Genomic DNA, 20,247 nt, shown 5'->3' with positions numbered 1-20,247 from the left:
AGACCAACATACGAAGACAGCATGCTCATAGAACCCAGATCAACGCAACACTCAAATGAAGCTGAATCCAGAAAAGTGGCAGTGTTCCAGAAGGAGGTATGCTACCTAGACTACATCATGTCATCGGAGGGAGTAACCATGGATCTGGAGAAGCAAGAAGCCATCATTAGAGTTTGTGGTTTTTGGCATTTTCGATAAATGCGAAATATGACTTCAGACCAAGCCCGACAGTGTTAATACTGGGTGCACCTGAAGAAAGGCACCAAGAGGACATGCCACATGTGCGACACCTGCACTGCAAGCCGAGGCTTCATACCAGAAGATGGTGCAGTACAAATTCGGAGCACGTTATGAGAAAATCGCCACTGATATCGCTGGACCATTCCCTGAATGTGACAGCAGGAACTGTTACCTACTCCTTGCCACATGGTCTACTTCACCAAGTTGCCAGAGGACTATGCTATCCCTAACCAAGAGGCATCGACAGTAACTAATGTCGTAGTGAAGAATTACTTCTGCCACTCTGATGTACCTACCAAGGGAACTGTGTAGCAAACAGGGCAGGAACTTCCAAGTCAAGACTGATGCTGGAGGATCTGTAATGTCTGGGCGTGCGGAAGACCTGTACAATGCCTCTCCACCCTCGGTCAGACAGCATGTTGGAGCACTTTGTTTTTTGTTAGTTGCTTTACGTCGCACCGGCACAGACAGGTCTTATGGCGACGATGGGACAGGGAAGGGCTAGGAGTGGGAAGGAAGCGAATGTGGCCTTAATTGAGGTACAGCCCCAGCATTTGCCTGGTGTGAAAATGGGAAACCATGGAAAACCATTTTCAGGGCTGCCGACAGTAGGGTTCGAACCTACTATCTTCCGAATACTGGATACTGGCTGCACTTAAGCGACTGCAGCTATCAAGCTCGGTGGAGCACTTTGTGAAGACAGCTGAGGAGCACCTCAGAACGGTGGCTTCAGCGCACCAGAGGGACTGGGATTTGAGGGTCCCATTCTTCCTGATGGCATAGGAAGTGTCCACCCAGTGTCCACTCAGTATCACCACAATGCTTTTCCTGTCAAAGTATCCAACTGACACAAAAATCGATCTCCCATCAAGTTCCGATAATGGCAAAAATTTATGTTTCCATTCAAGTCCGTCAATTTCATTAATTTCACCCACGAGATGATGGTCATGACACTTGCCAACATGGTCTTTGGGAGGGAGCTAACATCAGCCATTTGGCCTGATAGTTGGATTGGCACCACATCAGGAGCAGCCAGTTACAGACTACATGTGGGAATTGGTGGACCGGCTCAACGACACCCACGACTATGCTCAGTGTAATCTGACAGTAGCCAGCCATAGGATGAAATCTTGTTATGCCATGCTAGCGAACTATGCAGGTTTCCAAAAAAGCGACCGGATTTAGCTATACTGTCCTGAGCGGACGAAAAGGAAGTGACTGAAGCTTCAGTCATGGGAAGGTCCATATACTGTCACAACTAGGATCAAGAATGTTGTCTACAGGATCTGGCAGCCTCCCCGAGGAAAGATTATGGTTGTCCATCTTGATTGACCAGCCCAGTTTGGGACGAGCAGCCTTAGGAGAGGGCAGTGTGGCAGAGTCCGCCATTTTGTATGGAAGGCCTCAGGAGGGTACAAGCTAGCCAACTCCAACTGCAAGTGACATCACCCAGTTACAGCCCCGCACTCTCGCTATTACACGCAACCAGTCGGAGAAGAGTCAGACGTGCATTGGCCAGCCCTGATGCCATTACTACTGCCATAGGCTGTTACATTACTAATGGCCTCTTGGCAGTGTAGAAACAATGAGAAAAGCATATCAGAAGATTTAACTTCCAGAGGTTCCCAAAGACTTCCATTCTCGCAAAGCATCTTGAAGGGATCTTGAAGGACCAACCTCCCTATAAAAGACAGGTCAGACAGTATTGAGAGGGATCAGTATGAACTCAGTCAGTGAGCGACTGTTACTGAGGAGTGTTCTGCCCGTGAGTAAGATGTTACAATTCTGTGAATATGGAAAAGAGATTTGTTATGCTGGTACTGGTGCACAATTGAAAGCTTCTGGAAATTAAATAAAAGCCATTCTTCCTGAGAACATGCAGAGGTATGTCTGTAAATTTTACAAGTTAGGCCTATTAATGGTCGCATCTTCTCTGGCAAAACAGTCTCCAATGAGCGAATTGGTTCTGTTGACCAGGCTGGGTAGCTATGAACTTGCATTCGGGAGATGGTGGGTTTGAATCCCACCGTTGACAACCATGATGATGATTTTCCATCGTTTGTTTTGCAAATACTGTACCTTTCCCACCCCAGCATTACCAAAAACCTTTTATGTGTTCGTGTAGCATTATATCAAATTTAGAATAAATTATTTTAGATAATTTTAAGATGATGCTTAGAGAGGGATCAGTATGAACACAGTCAGTGAGCGAGTGTTACTGAGGAGTGTTCTTCCCGTGAGTAAGATGCTGCAATTCTGTGAATTAAAGGGGCCTAACATCTAGGTCATTGGCCCCTGATAATTTTAAGAACTATACATTTTTAGCAATGTACTGTGTAAACATAATATTTTATAATGTTTTAATCTAAAGTAACCACTTAGGATGACTCAAATGGAGTTGGAACATGCTTGAATAGAATAAAATTTAATCTTGGCAGAAAAAAAAAAATGTATTGAATAGGAGGGTATAATAAACGTTTACATTATTGTAAAAGTTTAACCGTCAATACAGAAATGAAGTTTATAACCTGTAAGTGGTGTGTTTCAAACTGTCAGTGGAGAGATGGCATGAAATGAAAGTAATAGACAAATAAGCTTGAATGGAGTTTTTAAAAGATCATAATGTGAAGACAAAGTAAGAATTCAATAGGAGAAATTGGGGCAAATATTTGTTAATATGAAGAGGAATTAGGGATTGGAATAATTTACACAGGGAGACGTTCAACAAACAAATGGTATGGAATGTGCTATCTGGGCAACAGCTCTAAATGCAGGTAAGAGGTGTCTGATACATGATCTGTTCAATAACGCAAGTATTACCACTGTGTAAAGTGACATTGAGGAGATTTTTTCATTTCACAAATACGTATGTTTGCACACATGTTATGAAATAAAACTGATAACAAGGCAGACTGACAAGAAATGAGGTTAACGTATCTCCGAACATTACTTACTTATCTTCAGGATGTGTACAAGGATGAATGATGCCATTCATATCCAAATACAGGTTATCAAATTCCACTCCATTTGGATTAGGCAGTGTAGAATCAACAGGGACCGTGACTCCATTAACATCAGAGGGCTAAGTAAACAGAAAAATCAATGTATAACAAAATGAACCTTTGAATGTCAGATGAGCACGAAAAGGTAACCTCTTTAACCTATTCAAACATTAAGTATCAAAGAGGAAAGAAGCCATAACATTTACAATATATTCTAACTAAACATTATATATGTGTGATGAAACGAAACATTTCAATCACTAAAAGTAGGGACTATATTAAGTAAACCAAAAAAAAAAAATGTATTTTCTGAAAAGAAGAATGACGCATTAACCTGCACTGATTTTGCTTACTTTTTCTTCGATGCATGGTACGATTACGGAGGCGTATTTTCTACTAAGCCAACGGAAAAATGCTGGAACTCCCATGGCAGGTCTTCAAAAAGAGAATAATCCAAATAGTAGTTTTATTCCAAAACAAACTTTGGGTTCATAACCTCTACCCCTTTGATTTTCCTTATACAACCACAACACGAAGCAACGGCCGGAAGTTATTACAGGACCACCAACATGACAGTATTAAGTTTATAGATGGATAACAAAAGAAAGGAGTATTATGAAAGCGTAGCGTAAACATAAGGCATGGCGACACCGGTAGGTAGGAGATTCTGGAAATATTATGGTTTGAGCGATAAAGTCCCGCTCTTCGTCAAAAAATCACAGAAACATGTCAAATATTTCAGCAGTAGTAGTAACCAACGAGTTCCCGAGATCGATGTTAGGTTTTCGACGGGGTAAGTTCTCATGTCAAAAAGTTGAGGTTATGAATTGAAAAGATTTCCTTAATTTTTAGTTTGTGCTTGATACTATTTCCTCTTTGCTTTCTTAAACAGTTGTGCCTCCTTATTTTTTGACTTACTGAGTTACTGTGTGCTCCTTTGAAAACGATAATTGATCTGTTCCATACGATATACGTATTACTCAGTTCATAGACTGCGAAAAAATGGTCTTAACACTTTAAGCTGATCAATTTTTGTACCCATTGATGTACAGTAATAACTTATATTCTCTGCAAATAAAATTGCTTTTTTTTTTTTTTTTTTTTTTTTTTTTCTCAGACAGAACATGACAATTTCTACGGGAAAATACGCTAGATTTGCGGACGGCTGTGCTGTTGCAGAACTTGGTGATACATCTGTCATGGTGACTGCTGTAAGCAAAGACAAACCTTCTCATACATCATTTCTCCCCCTAGTTGTGGACTATAGACAGAAGGCAGCTGCAGCTGGACGAATTCCTACTAATTTTTTCAGAAGAGAACTGGGCCCTACAGAACGTGAAATACTGACTAGTAGATTAATTGACAGATCACTGAGACCATTATTTCCTGATAATTACAACTGTGAAACACAGCTAATTTGTAATTCATTAGCTGTCGATGGCATCAATTATCCTGATATTGCCAGTATTAATGCTGCCTCAGCTGCTTTGTCATTATCTGATATACCATGGAATGGTCCAGTTGGAGCAGTAAGAGTAGGCTTCTGCGATAATCAGGTCATAATCAATCCTACAAGGCGTGAAATGGGACAAAGTAGTCTGAATTTAGTTGTAACAGCAACCCGCCATAGTCTTGTTGTGATGTTGGAAGCCTCTGCAGACAATGTTTTACAGCAAGACTTTTTGAAAGCAATTAAGTCAGGTGTTAAAGAATGCCAAACTATTGTTCAGTCTATTATTCAACTACAGAAACATTATGGTAAAGCAAAACGTGAAATTGAGGTTAAAGAGCCACCAAGTGAAGAAATTGTTGAAGCTGTGAGGAGTTTTTGTGAAATGAGGTTGCGAGAAATTTTTCATGACTTTTCTCATGATAAGTTGTCTAGAGATGTTGCTATAAGTAATTTAAGGACAGATGTTGTTGATAAACTGAAACATAACCTTGGTGAAAATACGGACTCTTATGTAGTTAGTGAAATCTTCAGTAAAATTTGTAAGGATGTTTTCAGAAGCATGATTTTGGAAGAGAACATTAGGTGAGTATGTTATTGAGTATAATAGTCTCAATCAAATATTATATACAAATTGCTTTCAAGTTCCTGCATGATTAACATATACGATAAGTCTAAAGTTAGTGTAGGTAGCCTACAGAATAACTCTAGCATGGAAAGTACTGAAATAGAGGAGAAGTGGTATACCTTTACAGACTAGTGTAATTTCTTCCTTCCTCCTTTTGGTATTTTACTCTTCTTTCCAGCTGCTCTTGATTAATAACACATTGACAGTGTATCTATTTTTAATGTTTGTTAGACTGAAACAAGTGTATTTTACTGCTATAGTTATATTATCATAGTTTACCGAGCAAGTGGCCATGCGGTTTGAGTCACGTAACTATCAGCTTGCATTCGGGAGATAGTGAGATCAGAACCCACTGTTGGCAGTCCTGAAGATGGTTTTCCATTTTCACACCCGGAAAATGCTGGAGCTGTACCTTAATTAAGGCCACGGCCGCTTCCTTCCAACTCCTAGGCCTTTGCTATCCCATCATCGCCATAAGACCTATCTGTGTCCGTGCGATGTTTAATTTTAATTTTTTAATTTTAGTATTATTTATTCTGTACAGTCGCTATTAAGCAGGTTCTTCAACAGCTGAAGATGACCTATTTACAGGTCGAAACCAGTACTGTCATGTATATAATATTGATACTGTATAATAAAGTACCAGTATTGATTACGTGGAGAAATCATCCTTCACACTAGCAAAAAAGGAAAGATCAATAGAGAAAATGTTTACTGAAACCAGAAAAATAATTTACAAGAATGAGATATTCATTCAAAGGTTAATTTTTGTTGACAGAAAAGATTCAGTGGATGATAACACGCATTTTCAGGTTGTCGAACTTGAATCATCTTCTTTTGGAACTTAGAATTTCCATTCGGAATTGCTAGGCGGGCATTAATTCCATTGTGGAGTATTATCTCCCGTATGCAGTTATCAGACTGTGCCTCTTATAATGGGCTTCTGATGGTTTCACCTACATACACCCCAGCGTCAGTGGGTAGAGTTTGACACATCCCACTCTGATGAGTCTAGTGTCAGACCTAAGACGAAACGCTGGTTAAGAGAGCAAACGCCTGAAAAGCCATACATCTCGTCTTGTTTTGTCAGACAGGATACTCTTAATACTTGGAGAAACTCCGTTCATCATCACACGAGGTTATGGGAACAAATTTGAAATGAAGTTTATTCATCTGGAGAAAATTCTGTCTCAAAATCTGCAAATTTTGCTTGATGTCTGCAAAGGATAGAATAACCTCCATTAGACAACAGTACCCTTTCCTAATTTGCAATAATGTTTTCAGCCGTTTTACCTTTAAATTACTTTTCAGTTTCTATCCCAATGCAGTGCATCACTAAGTGGAAGTCTACAGTTTCCAGGTAGGTAATTGCACCAGAGTTTGACTTTGTAAATTTCAAATTTACAGCCAAGGTAGCTAATGCATCAGAAAAATCGAAACTTTGAATTATTCTAGTTTCATTATATGATCAAAGAGTACTGCAATAGTAGAATGATTTACCTTTGGTAGAGCTTCACATGTTAGAAGAAACACTTCACTAGGCTGATCTTATTTCAGAGTGTCAGCAATAATATTGTCTACATATCTTCCATCTAGGCCTATGTCACTTGTTTCATCTAGGTATTGAAACCCATGTCTTGTTGTTGACAACAGTAGATTTTATCCTTTTTTAATACTTATTCATGGCTGATAAAGATTAGTTTCTCTTCAGAATCAATTCATTAGGAACTGGACGAGCGATTTATTTCTCTTTATATTACAGGGTGGAGCAGAGTGGGCTCCCTGATTTGATGGGTTAACTGTATAAAAACTGTACAAGATTATTACAAAAGTTTTTTATTTCTGAAATCTACATACAATGCCATTTTTTTCATTTGGTTCTAAAAATGATATCGTCCAGGTGACGACCTTGACGAGTGACGCACTTATTCAGCTGTTCAATAAAGTTTTCAAAAACTCTGCGCAGCATATCTGGCGTTATTCCAGCGATGACATCAGCAATTGCTTCCTTAAGGGCTTCCATGGTCCTTGGTCGAACTTTATAAACCTCAGATTTGAGGTAACCCCAAAGAAAATAATCGCATGGGCTTAAATCGGGGGATTGAGCGGGCCATGAAACATCCCCTCGTAATGAGATCACGCGGCCGGGAAACTGTTCTTACAGAAGTTGGCGAGAGCGACGGGCGGTATGAGCCGTGGCACCATCCTGTTGAAACCGAAAGGCTTCCATTTCCTCACCATACTCTTCCATTTTGGGGAAGAAAAAGTTCTCCAACATCTCACAATAGCGCACAGCGTTCACAGTAACGGTTGCATCTTCCGATTCAAAAAAGTAGGGGCCAATAATGCCTATGGAGGACACAGCACACCACACAGTCACTTTTGGTGAATGAAGAGGTCTTTGGTGAAGATTGCGTGGGTTTTCTGCTGCCCAGTAACGAAAATTTTGCTTATTTACTGTGCCCGAGAGGTGAAAATGGGCCTCATCACTAGACCACAGAATAGCACCGGGTTGTAAAGAAGCTAACATTGCATTGCAAGCATCTGTACGTTTAACAAAGTCTTCTGGCCTCAATTCTTGAACAACTATCGTCTTATAGGGGTGTAAATGAAGATCACAGTGTAAAATTCGCCTTACCGTTCTGGGGGATATTCCAAGAGCAGCAGCATGTTTCCGCGCAGAGCGCGATGGGGATTGTTCAATAGATGCTCTCACCGCCATGATGTTCTCAGGTGTCCTCACACTTCTTGGTTGTCCGACTGGTTTTCTAGGAAGTGCAGATCCTGTCGCCCGTACACTTGTAATCCATTTCCTTATGGTTTTAGCATCAGGAACACTGTCATGACGATTCAAACCAAACCGCCTACGAAATGCCCTCTGCGTCGCCACCACACTATCGTTATTTTTAAAAGACATTTCGACTACAAAACCACAATGCTTGCCAGTCCACGGCATGGTGACTACTAAAATGGCGTCTTTCCCCCCACCAAATGCTACTACTCCCACTCCGCTTACTCACGTGCACGCTCTTCAGTGATTTATTGAAACTAGGGAGTCCACTCTGCCCCACCCTGTATTAATCATATGGCATAAATTTTAAAAAAACATTAGTTACACAAGAGCAACATTGATAGACGTAGATTTACACAATTCACAAATTAACGTCCAAGTTCCTTCAATACCCCACTGAGTCAGGTGTTAGGTGCACAAAATCCCTGAGGTTGCCGTGGTAAGCTCTCAAAGAACATTTATGTACAATGTGGGTGGTAGTCTGTCTCTTGGCACCATAGTCACATGCGGGAGGTGCTAACTTCCTCCACTTGAATAGTGCATCAGCGCAAATACCATGGACAGTCCAAATTCTCTTCAGCCTAGTCCATGACAAGAACTGGAAAAAAATCCAAAGAAAAGCAGCTCGATTTGTTCTGGGTGATTTCTGACAAAAGAGTAGCGTTACAAAAATGTTGCAAAGTTTGGGCTGGGAAGACTTGGGGAAAGAAGACGAGCTGCTTCTCTATGTGGTATGTTCTGAGCTGTCAGTGGAGAGATGGCGGGGAATGACATTAGTTTACGAATAAGTTTGAGTGGTGTCTTTATATATATTTATAAGGAACACTTGAATGAGTATTAAGTTTCTTGTGCCAATTTACATTTTGCTGTGTTCTGCTAGAGTCTTTATTCTGTTTTTGCACTTTAGCAGATGGTAGCGGTCGCACTTTTCCTTACGCAGTGTACAAACAGTCATCTGTTGTTTGTGGAATTTTGTCTTTGCTCATATTTTATGGTGGAAGCCATGTATTGCATATCTTGTTATGACATGTCTTTGCTCTTGAAGTTGTTTGGTCCAGTTTCAATCGATCATGGCGTCATTTCCGTAGAATTCAGGGTCTATTTCCGCGTGTTTCTTAAGAAGTTTTTTCTGAAGCTCTTGGAATGGGCCGGTAGATGGCAGTGGTAGATTGAGTCATAGATCCTCAGTGAAGTAGGTTTCCCATACCAGTACATAAACAAGTCTGGAGGGTGCCAGTTTACCTACTCCTAGGGCCTTTTTCAGGAACCTTGCTCTCCAGGTCACCGATTGTCAGGTTGTCCCATACTATTTCGATTCCATATGAGACAATTGGGGTTACTGCGGTCTTGAATAAAGTCATCGCTGTATTAAGGGATAGCATATATATATTCTTGATATTGTGAATGGCTCTGATTGCTGCTGTCGTTCTGTCTATGATGTGGTTATTGAAGGATGTCATGCTCGTTTGGAACGTGATGCCCACATATTTGAATTTCTTGACTATTTCTAGTTGTTTATTATTTAATGATATAACATCATCCTTGGCCACCTTGCCACCTTTTCTGAACACCATCTGTACTGTCTTTTCCTTGTTAATTTCAAATTTGTTATCTGAAGCCGAAGCTTCTAACTTCATCACTGTCGAATGTAGTTCTGCCTTTGAGCTTGATCCCAGAGCTATGTCGTCAGCGTACATTGTTAGAGTAGTCTCAGGGGAGTCCGTCATTATTTGTGTGATATCTGCCGTTGCTACGTTGAATAGTAGTGGACTTAGGGGGTCTCCTTGGGGTACCCCATTTGTTTGAATTACTTTCCCGGATGAGGATGCTCCATCTTCAATTTGGATTAGTTTGTAGTCTACAATGGTCTCAACGATTCTCACGAGCGTGTTGTCATCAATCATTTGTTTTAATTTTCCTATCAGGATATGTCTGTCGATAAGATCAAAAGCCTTCTTATAGTCAACAAAGACGACGTAGTATTTCCCTTTTGGGTGCCTCAGTGCCTCTTCAGTTTTTTCTTTTAGGCTTTTTCCTTTGTGGAAGCCTAGTTGGCATTCTGGTATGAACGGGTCTATTTCGTTGTTCAGGCGATTCGCTACAATAGGTGCAAATGCTTTGTATAGATTACTTTCTAGAGCTATACCTCTATATGAATCGGGGTTGTCAGTTTCTCCTTTTCCTTTGTACAAAATCTTCAGCGTTGCCGTTCTCCAAACTTCCGGTATTTTGCCTAAATTTAGACATTTGTCAAATAGTTCTATCCAAAGCTGTAGTAAATGGTCTTGAATACTTTTTAAGTGTTCAAACAAATATGTTGTCTGGTCCTGCTGTGTTCCCCCTTTTTCCTTTGCTGATTACCATCTGTACTTCCCCCCGGGGTTAGTCCAATTTTGTGTTCTGGATCGATAGAGTGGTTTGCGGTGTCACATTTTGCTCTGCTGTCCCTCTTTAAAAGCACTGAGAAGTGTTTTTCCCATGTTTCCATTGGTATTTCCCTCGCTCTACACGCTTGCTTTTTCTCGAGGGCTCGAAATGGGTCTGTTTCTGCTTCCACTACAAGCTTCTTGGCTTCTGCTTCCAGGTATTCAGCTCGCTTTTCTTTTAGAAGTTTTCTATAATTTCTTCTTTTGATGGCATATGCTTCCAAGTAATCAGCAGTCTCCATTTTTCTGGCTGAATATAACATGCGTAAGGTGTCTTTTCATGCTATAGTCAAAACCATTTGTGTGCTCTCCTGCTTCATTTAGGTGTCCTCAAGCTACAAGTGCTCTTGCTTTTTGTATATTCGGGTGGTCTTGCAGTTTCGTTCCATCAATATTTTTTGAAAGTGTGATGCCCTTATTATCGGGGATTAGTGTTTTCCGTGACTCTTTGTGTTCAATTTTTGTGCAGATGGGTATATGTTTTCTGATTGGTGTTGATCCTGAGGACCATAGACCTTCCTGTTTCTTTATCATAAATATTTCACCTCTGTAGAATACAAAATCAATTGCACTGGAGCTATTTGGAGCAAAGTATGTTTTAATGTCTTTTTTTTTTTTTTTTTTTGTTTTTTTTTGTTTATCATTGTGAAACCTTCATCCCTCAGGATTTGGATAACTAACTCTGATTTTACGTTCAGCTTGTCTATCCTGCAGTTGAGGTCACCGGTGATTTTCACTTCTTCCACAGTATTTACGTTCCCTATTTCATTAAGTACTGATTCTACTACATCTTCTATTGAATTATCTGGTGCGATATATATTCCTATTAATGTTAGATCAGTGGTCTTAACTATGATTGTGTTTTCACTTCTCTGGATTTCATGTACTATTCCAACAGTTGGTTTGAGGAAGCATGAAACTCCTCCAGCTGGTCTACCTCCTGTTGGCGTTGCAAATGTGTGGTATCCATAGAAATTTTGTAGGTCTGTTGATTCTAAAAGAAAAGTTTCCTTAGCTATGATGACATCGAAATGTTCCATTGTCTTTGGAGATATTAATAGTAAGGCGTTGTTTAGTCCTTCAATGTTCCAGAGAAGAATCTTGATTATTTTATTATTCGAGGGACACTCCAATGTTGCGTCTTTGGCCTCGAAAAGAAAATCTTCTAACTAGAATACCTTTAGGCCAGAAGTCAGGTTTCTCTGCTGTTTGTAGAAATTCAAAAGGAATTCCCAATTTGTAGGGCTCCATGGGCCCAGCTGTATTAAGCATTTCACAGGCTTTTATCTATGTAATGCCATTTCTTAATAAATAGTTTTTAATGTTATCTTCTGTGGTTCCTTCTTTTATCTTTCCCACATATAGCCATGCTGTTTTGGCTGCCAGCTGTAGTTCTTCGTTGCTTTGTTTCGTTCCAGTTATGGTCTTACGATGCTGTTTGGATTTCTTCACCCCTGTGTTCCAGGGTGTTTTTTCATTTATTAATTCAATCACTACTGATCTGCATTTAGGACAGTTGCCCAGGTGGCAGATTCCCTATCTGTTGTTTTCCTAGCCTTTTCTTAAATGATCGCAAAGAAATTGGAAAATTTTTGAACACTTCCCTTGGTAAGTTATTCTAATCCCTAACTCCCCTTCCTATAAACAAATATTTGCCCCAATTTGTCCTCTTGAATTCTAACTTTATCTTCATATTGTGATCTTTCCTACTTTTAAAGACACCACTCAAACTTATTCGTCTACTGATGTCCTCCCACGCCATCTCTCCTCTGACAGCTCGGAACATACCATTTAAAGTATAGATCAGAAATGTGTTTTTCCACCAATCACTACACAATTTATTTTAAATAGATTACACTAGTACCGGTTTCGGCTCTTAATGGCCATCATCAGCTAGTACATGACTAGTTTCCAGCCATTAGACAAATCACAAGTTGTTATTGTATTAGACATCCGGATGTCTAATGGGGGATGGAAATGTATACAGTAGTATGAAATTAAAATATCTGTGGTCAAGGTAAAAAGTTACAATAAGTTAGAACATGAGTATGTAGAACATATTAAAACATATGGGCCACAATATAAAACACTTAAAAAGTTTTAACACATTAAAATTTGCTATATATAGGTAGACACTTGTTAAAATTTTAGTTCATGTTACATAGATTCCATTCTTCTATCTTCTGTGTAGTTCCTTCTATGTCATGTTGATTTTAGCCATGTGAGGTAATCTTCGAGAATGTTCTGAAGCTGGTATGCGTCATATTGATATGGACCTTTTGTCATGAAGAAATTTTATTGTGTTATATAATCCAACTTGTGATGTACTCTAGTAAGTTTTAATATAGTAAACTGCAGGTCTTGAGTTTGAATTTAGAAGCAGTTGGTGGCAACACCTCTCTCGTCTATGTTCGTTTGTGGTTGTAGTCTGTAAAGATAAGCTAATATAAGATACCGGTAGTATGTGTATGAAGGAATTCCTGGTGTGTGTATGGAAAAAGTACTTACTATAGTTGTTGTGCAGGTCTTGTACCAATGTGTCTGAAGGCTTGTTGTGTTCTACTGTGAGTGCGTCTGGGACTCATATTAGCTGTGGAAGGGGATGTAGGTGGAGGGGAAGAAGGAGTGGCCATTGGGATAGTAGGGACGGGGTCGGGCTTGTGTTTCGTTGGTTTGTTGGAGCGTGTGTTTACTATTTTGAGGTAATCATTCTTTAATGCCGGAATGGCTTTATCAAAAATGATGCTGGTTTTCTCTGTAATATCATTAATGTTATGATTGGGGTTAGCGTATTGATCCAATGCATCGCCCTACCTGAATATTATAACTACCGTTACCGAAACAGAACTTGCTTTACAAAGGATCCCATATGACGTATGAGATGAAGTTAGACACGAAATCAGTAGAAAGATCTCGCAATACATCAGTAACATTCACAATAATGACCTAAACATGAATACCACCAATAGATCAAACTTAAACAAACTTAAAAATAAAATAAAACAGAACAATCTACTAATAACGAAGGCCGACAAAGGCAACACTACGGTCATTATGGATAAAAATGAATACATAACAAAGACTAAAAAATGTTTTCAAGACAATACTTTTTCTATTAAACGCTGAGATCCAACCAATAACATACAAAGGAATTTAAAAATTTTACTCAAAAACGCACACTTTCTTCTCACCGAAACTGAATCTGCTAAACTCATAACAATGAAACCCCAATTACCGTCCGCGAAAGCCTACCCTAAAGTACATAAAGAAGTCGTACTTATGAGACCAATTATAAACTATAGAGCCAGTCCAACCTACAAATTATCGCAATTCATCCAAAATTAAAAAAAAAAAGCACAATTCATTTTTAACAAACAAAACAATACTAAACTCAATAGATTTTTGCAACAGAACCAAAGAGCTAAAGATCAAACAACACCATACCGTTGCTTCATGTGACATAGTAAACATGTACCCTAACATTCCTGTTAAACAAACAATCAAAATAATAGAATCTAACCTAAAAAGCTATAGCAACTTGAGCACCTTAGAAATGAACAAATTCATAAACTTACTTGAATTCGCCATAAACAATAACTATTTCAGATTTCATGATACCATTTATCAGCAACAAGGCCTACCTATGGGGTCTCCTGCCTCCAGAATATTAGCAGAAATATATATATATAGATTACTTAGAACACACGTCAATCAAAGAAATACATTTTTGGTGCAGATTTGTTGACGATATCTTTGTAATTTTAGATAATAGATCCACTGACGCACAAGCTATACTAGACAAACTTAACACTCTAGATCCCCAAATTAAATTCACCAAAGAAACCGAAAATAACCATACACTAAATTACTTAGACTTAACAATAACCAGACACGACAACCACTTATCTTACAAGATCTACAGGAAACCCACACACACCTTAAATACCAAAGAAAATGACTCCATTCATCCCAATACACAAAAAAGAGCAGCCTATTATAGTGTGATTTATAGAGCTTTTAACATCCCAATGACAACAGAAGACCAAAACAATGAATTGAAATTAATCCACGACATAGCTAAACATAACGGATACAGCAAAGAAATGGTCAACAAAATCATTCACAAAATAAAATCACAACCTAAAACTAAATTAGCTAAAACAGCCAAATCAACAGTTCAATTTTTATAAGTGATTATGTCCTCAAACCAAAGCTTGTTTTAAGATTAAATAATAAATAAGGCTGATTATGCCCAATAAAAGGGTGAAACATGTCCCTTCAAATCTAGTAGTTTCTGTGTTCAGTTAACCACATAACCATCGAATTAATTGTATTGAATAGGTGGGGTAATGAAATAATCCTTTTGTATAGTTTATCCTTGACGGGCCCAGTTACTGACCTCTTCCCCTTTCACCACCAATGAATTTTAACAGATTGGTCACACTTCTAGTACTACACTGAATCATATCACACCTAAACTGAAGTGCAGCGAAGAGTTAAAATTAAGAAATTACGCAAAAGATTTCGGTGAAGAGATCTTCAGGAGGCCTACTGACGAAACAATTCTCTTTTGTTTAATTTTAGTAATACTCTCTTATTTGCTACCTATCATTAAATCCCATAAGTCATATTTTACATTTTTAGGTCATATCCAGCTAGTTTTTAGGGCATATTTGCTTGTATATTTTGTACTTCTTTAGGCCATAAACTTCGAAACCCTATTGATCAATGTTATGGATGTAGGACATTGTTGGCCATCACATTTAGTTTTCTTCCAGCTCAGTGATATTAGGACATTCAAGGTCAAGGAAGTCTTTCATGACTCCCTCCTCCTCCTCATTTTGGTGGTCCTTTTCATTCATCATCATCATCATCATCATCATCATCAGTTTGCCCTTCCAGCTAGCCGGGTAGGGTGTTTGAAAATGAGCGTCTTCCGAAGTTGCCTATTCAAAAAGATTTTGTTGTCCATGACAGATTCCCAATTTCATCCTCTTCTCTCCACGTCTTCCCTCAGTTGGTCCATCCTTCTTCTTCTTGGTCTTGCAGCTGGTCTTCTACCTGTTATTCTCTTTTCCAAATAAACATATGGTAACCTTGTGCTATTCATTCATTTAACATGACCAAACCATTTAAGTCTAGATGACCTAAGTCTTTCCTCCATCGATTCATTTAGACCTCGGTTAGATTGGATCTCATCATTTTTCACGTGATCAAGTTGTGTCTTTTGGAGGGCAGTTCTAAGAAATTTCATTTCACAGGCTTGAATCCTACTACAATCCTTTGATGTTAGTGTGCAGCTTTCCAGAGAGTATGTAAGGATGGAAATGAAATATGACTTGTACAGGGTCATTTTCGTTCTTTGTGGGACCTTCTCACATCATAGTAGGTGTCTTACGATACTGTAAAATTTAGAGCCTTTGGTTACTCTGTTTGTTATTTCTATCTCAACTCTATTATTACTAGCCATTACGCTTCCTAAATAACTGAATTGGTGTACTACTTCAACTTTGTGGTCCTGTATTTTTATGTTGCATTCTGTATTATGTCTGCTTATTTTCAGTGCTACTGTTTTTGATGGGCTCAGTTTCATTCCATAATCATCAAACTTCTTACACCATGCATTCAGGTTATTTTGCACTCACTCCTCTGTTTCATCCCATATTGCCACATTGTCTGCAAACACCAGAGCCTGAAGATCTTTATTACCTTTTCCTTTTAGTTTCTTTGAAATGGTATCCATAATCACAATGAATGGAAGAGGTGATAAGGCACTCCCTGTTGTACTCCTTTGGTTGTATTGAACCATTCAGAGTGACAAGCCTTTTCATCATCTTCCCAATATATATATATATATATATATATATACACACACACACACACACACACACACACACACACACACACACACACACACACACACACACACACACACACACACACACACACACACACACACACACACACACACACACACACACACACACACACACACACACACACACACACACACACACACACACACACACACACACACACACACACACACACACACACACACACACACACACACACACACACACACACACACACACACACACACACACACACACACACACACACACACACACACACACACACACACACACACACACACACACACACACACACACACACACACACACACACACACACACACTATTTTTCTCAAAATATTTTCTTGAAAACACTAGGGAGGGAATTATGTGAGTGGTGCTTCTAGGCATTCAGAAAGGAAGGGAAACAATGTATTAGGTAAAAGTTATGTTTATGGTAATACTGGTATGTAAAAAAAAAGATGTACCTACCGGTATTTATTTTCAATTAACACAAAAGAATACCATGGTTTCATTAGGCTACAATGAAGAACAACAATGCATTGTTTCGTTGTTTCTTTTCTCTCACTTTATTTATTTAGCGTTTGGCTGTACATATCAATATTAGTCAGAAAAAAAACAAAACATTTTTACATTATTTACAGTTTGACTTTCAAGTTGTTAATAAAGTCTATTTCAGCTGGACCTGCTTCCACAAAGTCACTGAAGTTGCCACTATAGGAATACGTCGGGCAGTCATTCACTATGTGCCGTATGGTCTGTCTGGGAGCACCACAACTGCATTCTGGCGAAGGTATATGTCCCCACTTGTAGAGAAGATCTGCACATCTGCCATGGTTTGTTCTTATCCTGTTCAGTGTTGACCATGTTTTCCGGGGTAGGTGAAAGCCACTTGGTGGTGTTGTGATGTCTTGCAGCTGACATGGAATGCTTTTTATTAATTCATCCTTCCAGGTTTGTAAGAGGTTGAAATTATTGTTCACCAGGTGTCTCGCTGTCCGGATGGAGGGATTCCGCGAACGTAAACGCCTGGCTTCAGCAGCAATGATGTCCTGGTGTATTGGTAGCTGGTCGTTTGCATTTATCTTCTTATACTCCCGGAGTAAGGCGTGTTTTCGTTTAAGTTCCGCTGGTGGAATGTGACTCAGTGCTGGTAACCAGAATGTAGGTGTTGATTTTACTGTGCCAGATACAATTCTCATTGCCTGATTCAATTGGGCATCGACAAGTTTGGTATAGCTGCTATTGAGCCACACTGGAGAACAGTACTCAGCTGTTGAGTAGACCAGACTGAGGGCGGTGGTGCGTAAAGTGTCAGCTGACGAACCCCATGTAGTGCCACACAGTTTCTGAAGTATGTTGTTTCTAGACTTCAGTTTTTCAGCAGTTTTCTTCAGGTGTTTCTTGAAGGAAAGGGTTCTATCTAATGTGATTCCCAGATAGTTTGCTTCATTGGTGTGGGTCAAGCGATTTTTACCCAGGTACACTTCTAGTTCACGATTAGCTAGCTTATTGCATAAGTGGAAACATGTCACTGTAGTTTTGTTTGGATTTGGCTTCAGCCTCCATTTTCGGAAGTATTCTTCAAGAGTGCATAAATCAGTAGTTAGGGTATGTTCTGTGTTTTCGATCTGTCTATCCTGAATAGCAATTGCCCAGTCATCTGCATAACCAAACTTTCTTGATATGGTTGCAGGCATGTCAGAGATATAGAGGCTGAAGAGAAGTGGGGCCAAGACAGAGCCTTGAGGCAGTCCATTGTCAAGTTTCTTCTTATTACTGATGGTGTTTCCCAAAATTACTTGGAATCTGCGATTCGTTAACATGTTATCCACAAGTCTGGCTATTTTTCTACAAGGTATTGTGCGTAGGAGTTTATAGATCATGCCATGCCTCCAGACAGTGTCGTAAGCAGATGTCAGGTCAATGAATGCAACTGATGTCTTAAGTCTTTTCTGGAATCCGGCTTCAATGTGGGTGGTCAGTGATAGTACTTGATCGACACAGCTGCGATTTGGTCGAAATCCAGCTTGTTCCATAGGTACTTGTTCAAGAATTATAGAGCTTATCCTGTTGTACAGAAGTCTTTCCAGTAGCTTATACACTGTGCTGAGTAGTGCAATAGGTCTGTAACTTTGAAGTAAGTCATTTGGTTTGCCTGGTTTCAATATGGCGATAACCTTTGTTCTTTTAAGTGCAGGAGGTATGTTCCCTGTTTGCAGGATATCAGAGAAAAAGCGTGCAAGCTATACTTTTGCATATTTTCCACAATGAAGCAGGAATTCTGGGTGGATACCATCAAAGCCTGGAGCTTTACCCTTTTTAACATCTTTTAGTGCCTTTGAGATGTCCTCTGATGTGAATGGACAAGATACTTCATTATCCTCCTGACACTTTGCTTTTAAGACTTTGAGCTCTCGTTTAATCTTGATGGTGTAATCTCTTTGCTTCGGTGCTTTTGATGTTGACACCATGTGTGAGGCTATAGTATCTGGACTGATGGTGCTGTTATCACGTGATATTTTGTTTCCACCTCCCAGTTTTCGAAGAAGGGACCATGCTTTCCTGCTTGAGTGTTTGAAGTTGATATTCTCGACGGTTTCAATCCATTTCTGTCTTCTTGAGGCATCAAGGCTGTGCAGTAGTTCATTTGATATTTCATGGTCACCAGTTGTGAGGAACTCTTCATATAATTTTTCGCTGACTTCACTCCATCCAGGAATATACTCCTTCCTAAAACCTCTAGGAATAAACTTTTTTGCTATACTGGTCACTGCGCCCACAAATCTCTCATAATTTTCACTAACAGGTGGAATCCAACCCAGACATCTGTCAAGGTTCTCAGAAAATTCAGGCCAGTTTGCCTTTTGGAAATTCCATCGCGGTCGTGGAGTAGAAGTGATAATGGGCACTTTCACACTTGTTTCAATAATGACTGGTCTCTGTTGACTGTGAGGGAAGGCACGTAGGACTTTGCGTGATGTTGGTAGGGGCAGACAGTTATCATCCGTTGATACAAAGCATAAATCAGGGTTGTAGTCCCCTTTCCATGAAGCTGATCTAAAAGTAGGCAAGTCTTTCGTATCAAAAATAAGGTGCAAGTGATGTGCGTCGGCCCAGGTGACCAGAGCTTCGCCATTGTCGTCATTAACACTATATTTCCATTCGGTGTGATGACTATTGAAATCACCAAGATAAACAGATGGATGTGGGTAAATTGGGACTACATAAGGAGGCCACTGGACGGCAGGTGGTTTGTAAACATTTATGATTTTTGTCCCACTTGCATCTATGACAACGGTGTGGATGTCGTCATTGGTGTTAGTAGAAATCAGATGGGCATTCTCTATAGTATTGTGAACATATGTAGCTATACCATACATCTTGCGATATGTTGCCCCTATGAGATCATATCTTGGAATATCTCCTCTTGAGTTTAGTTGGCCTATATCTTCTGTGTGCGTTTCTTGAATGGCAATTATGTCAATGTTGTTTTCTAGAGCAATTTTAGGTAAGTATTCTCCCATTGCTCTGCTTATGCCTTCCACATTGATCTGTAACATATGGATACCAGGTCCAATTCTTCTGAAGTGTGAGTCCTTAGAAGGACTGTTTGTGTTAGATTTCCTCATGGTATTGATATGTAAATTGGCCAGGAGATCGCTAAGATTGTTTGGCCGCCAAAAGCCTGTTGCTCGCTTAGCACCACCCAGGGGACACGTGTAGGGTATCTTCGGGTTAAACCTACAGACGTGAGCAACATTGGTCCCCCTTTTCTCTCACTATTCTGCGGCCTCACTTTCATCACTGTCATCACTATTTTCAGGCTCAGAT

The 20,247-nt window shown here is 39.5% G+C and overlaps 2 protein-coding genes across 2 annotated transcripts in view; one reads left to right on the top strand and one right to left on the bottom strand.

Annotated features, from left to right (window-relative positions):
- Positions 1-3,768, bottom strand: part of Rat1 (5'-3' exoribonuclease 2 Rat1) — a 184,425-nt gene extending 180,657 nt beyond the window's left edge. Inside the window, exons 1-2 of the mRNA XM_068224996.1 lie at positions 3,596-3,768; positions 3,195-3,322 (exon numbers count right to left, since the gene is read on the bottom strand). Of these exons, the coding sequence (XP_068081097.1) occupies positions 3,195-3,322; positions 3,596-3,670 (203 nt within the window). The 5' untranslated portion in view covers positions 3,671-3,768. The remainder of the gene's footprint in view (positions 1-3,194; positions 3,323-3,595) is intronic.
- Positions 3,769-3,880: 112 nt separating this feature from the next.
- PNPase (polyribonucleotide nucleotidyltransferase 1) overlaps positions 3,881-20,247 on the top strand; it is a 108,631-nt gene continuing 92,264 nt past the window's right edge. The window contains exons 1-2 of the mRNA XM_067156551.2: positions 3,881-4,035; positions 4,360-5,277. Coding sequence (XP_067012652.2) covers positions 3,884-4,035; positions 4,360-5,277 — 1,070 coding nt within the window. The 5' untranslated portion in view covers positions 3,881-3,883. The remainder of the gene's footprint in view (positions 4,036-4,359; positions 5,278-20,247) is intronic.

The sequence above is a fragment of the Anabrus simplex genome, chromosome 1 (assembly GCF_040414725.1).
Source record: "Anabrus simplex isolate iqAnaSimp1 chromosome 1, ASM4041472v1, whole genome shotgun sequence".
NCBI classification, from domain to species: Eukaryota; Metazoa; Arthropoda; class Insecta; order Orthoptera; family Tettigoniidae; genus Anabrus; species Anabrus simplex.
Note: the sequence above shows the minus strand (reverse complement) of the source record. Positions and strands in the feature narration are given on the sequence as shown.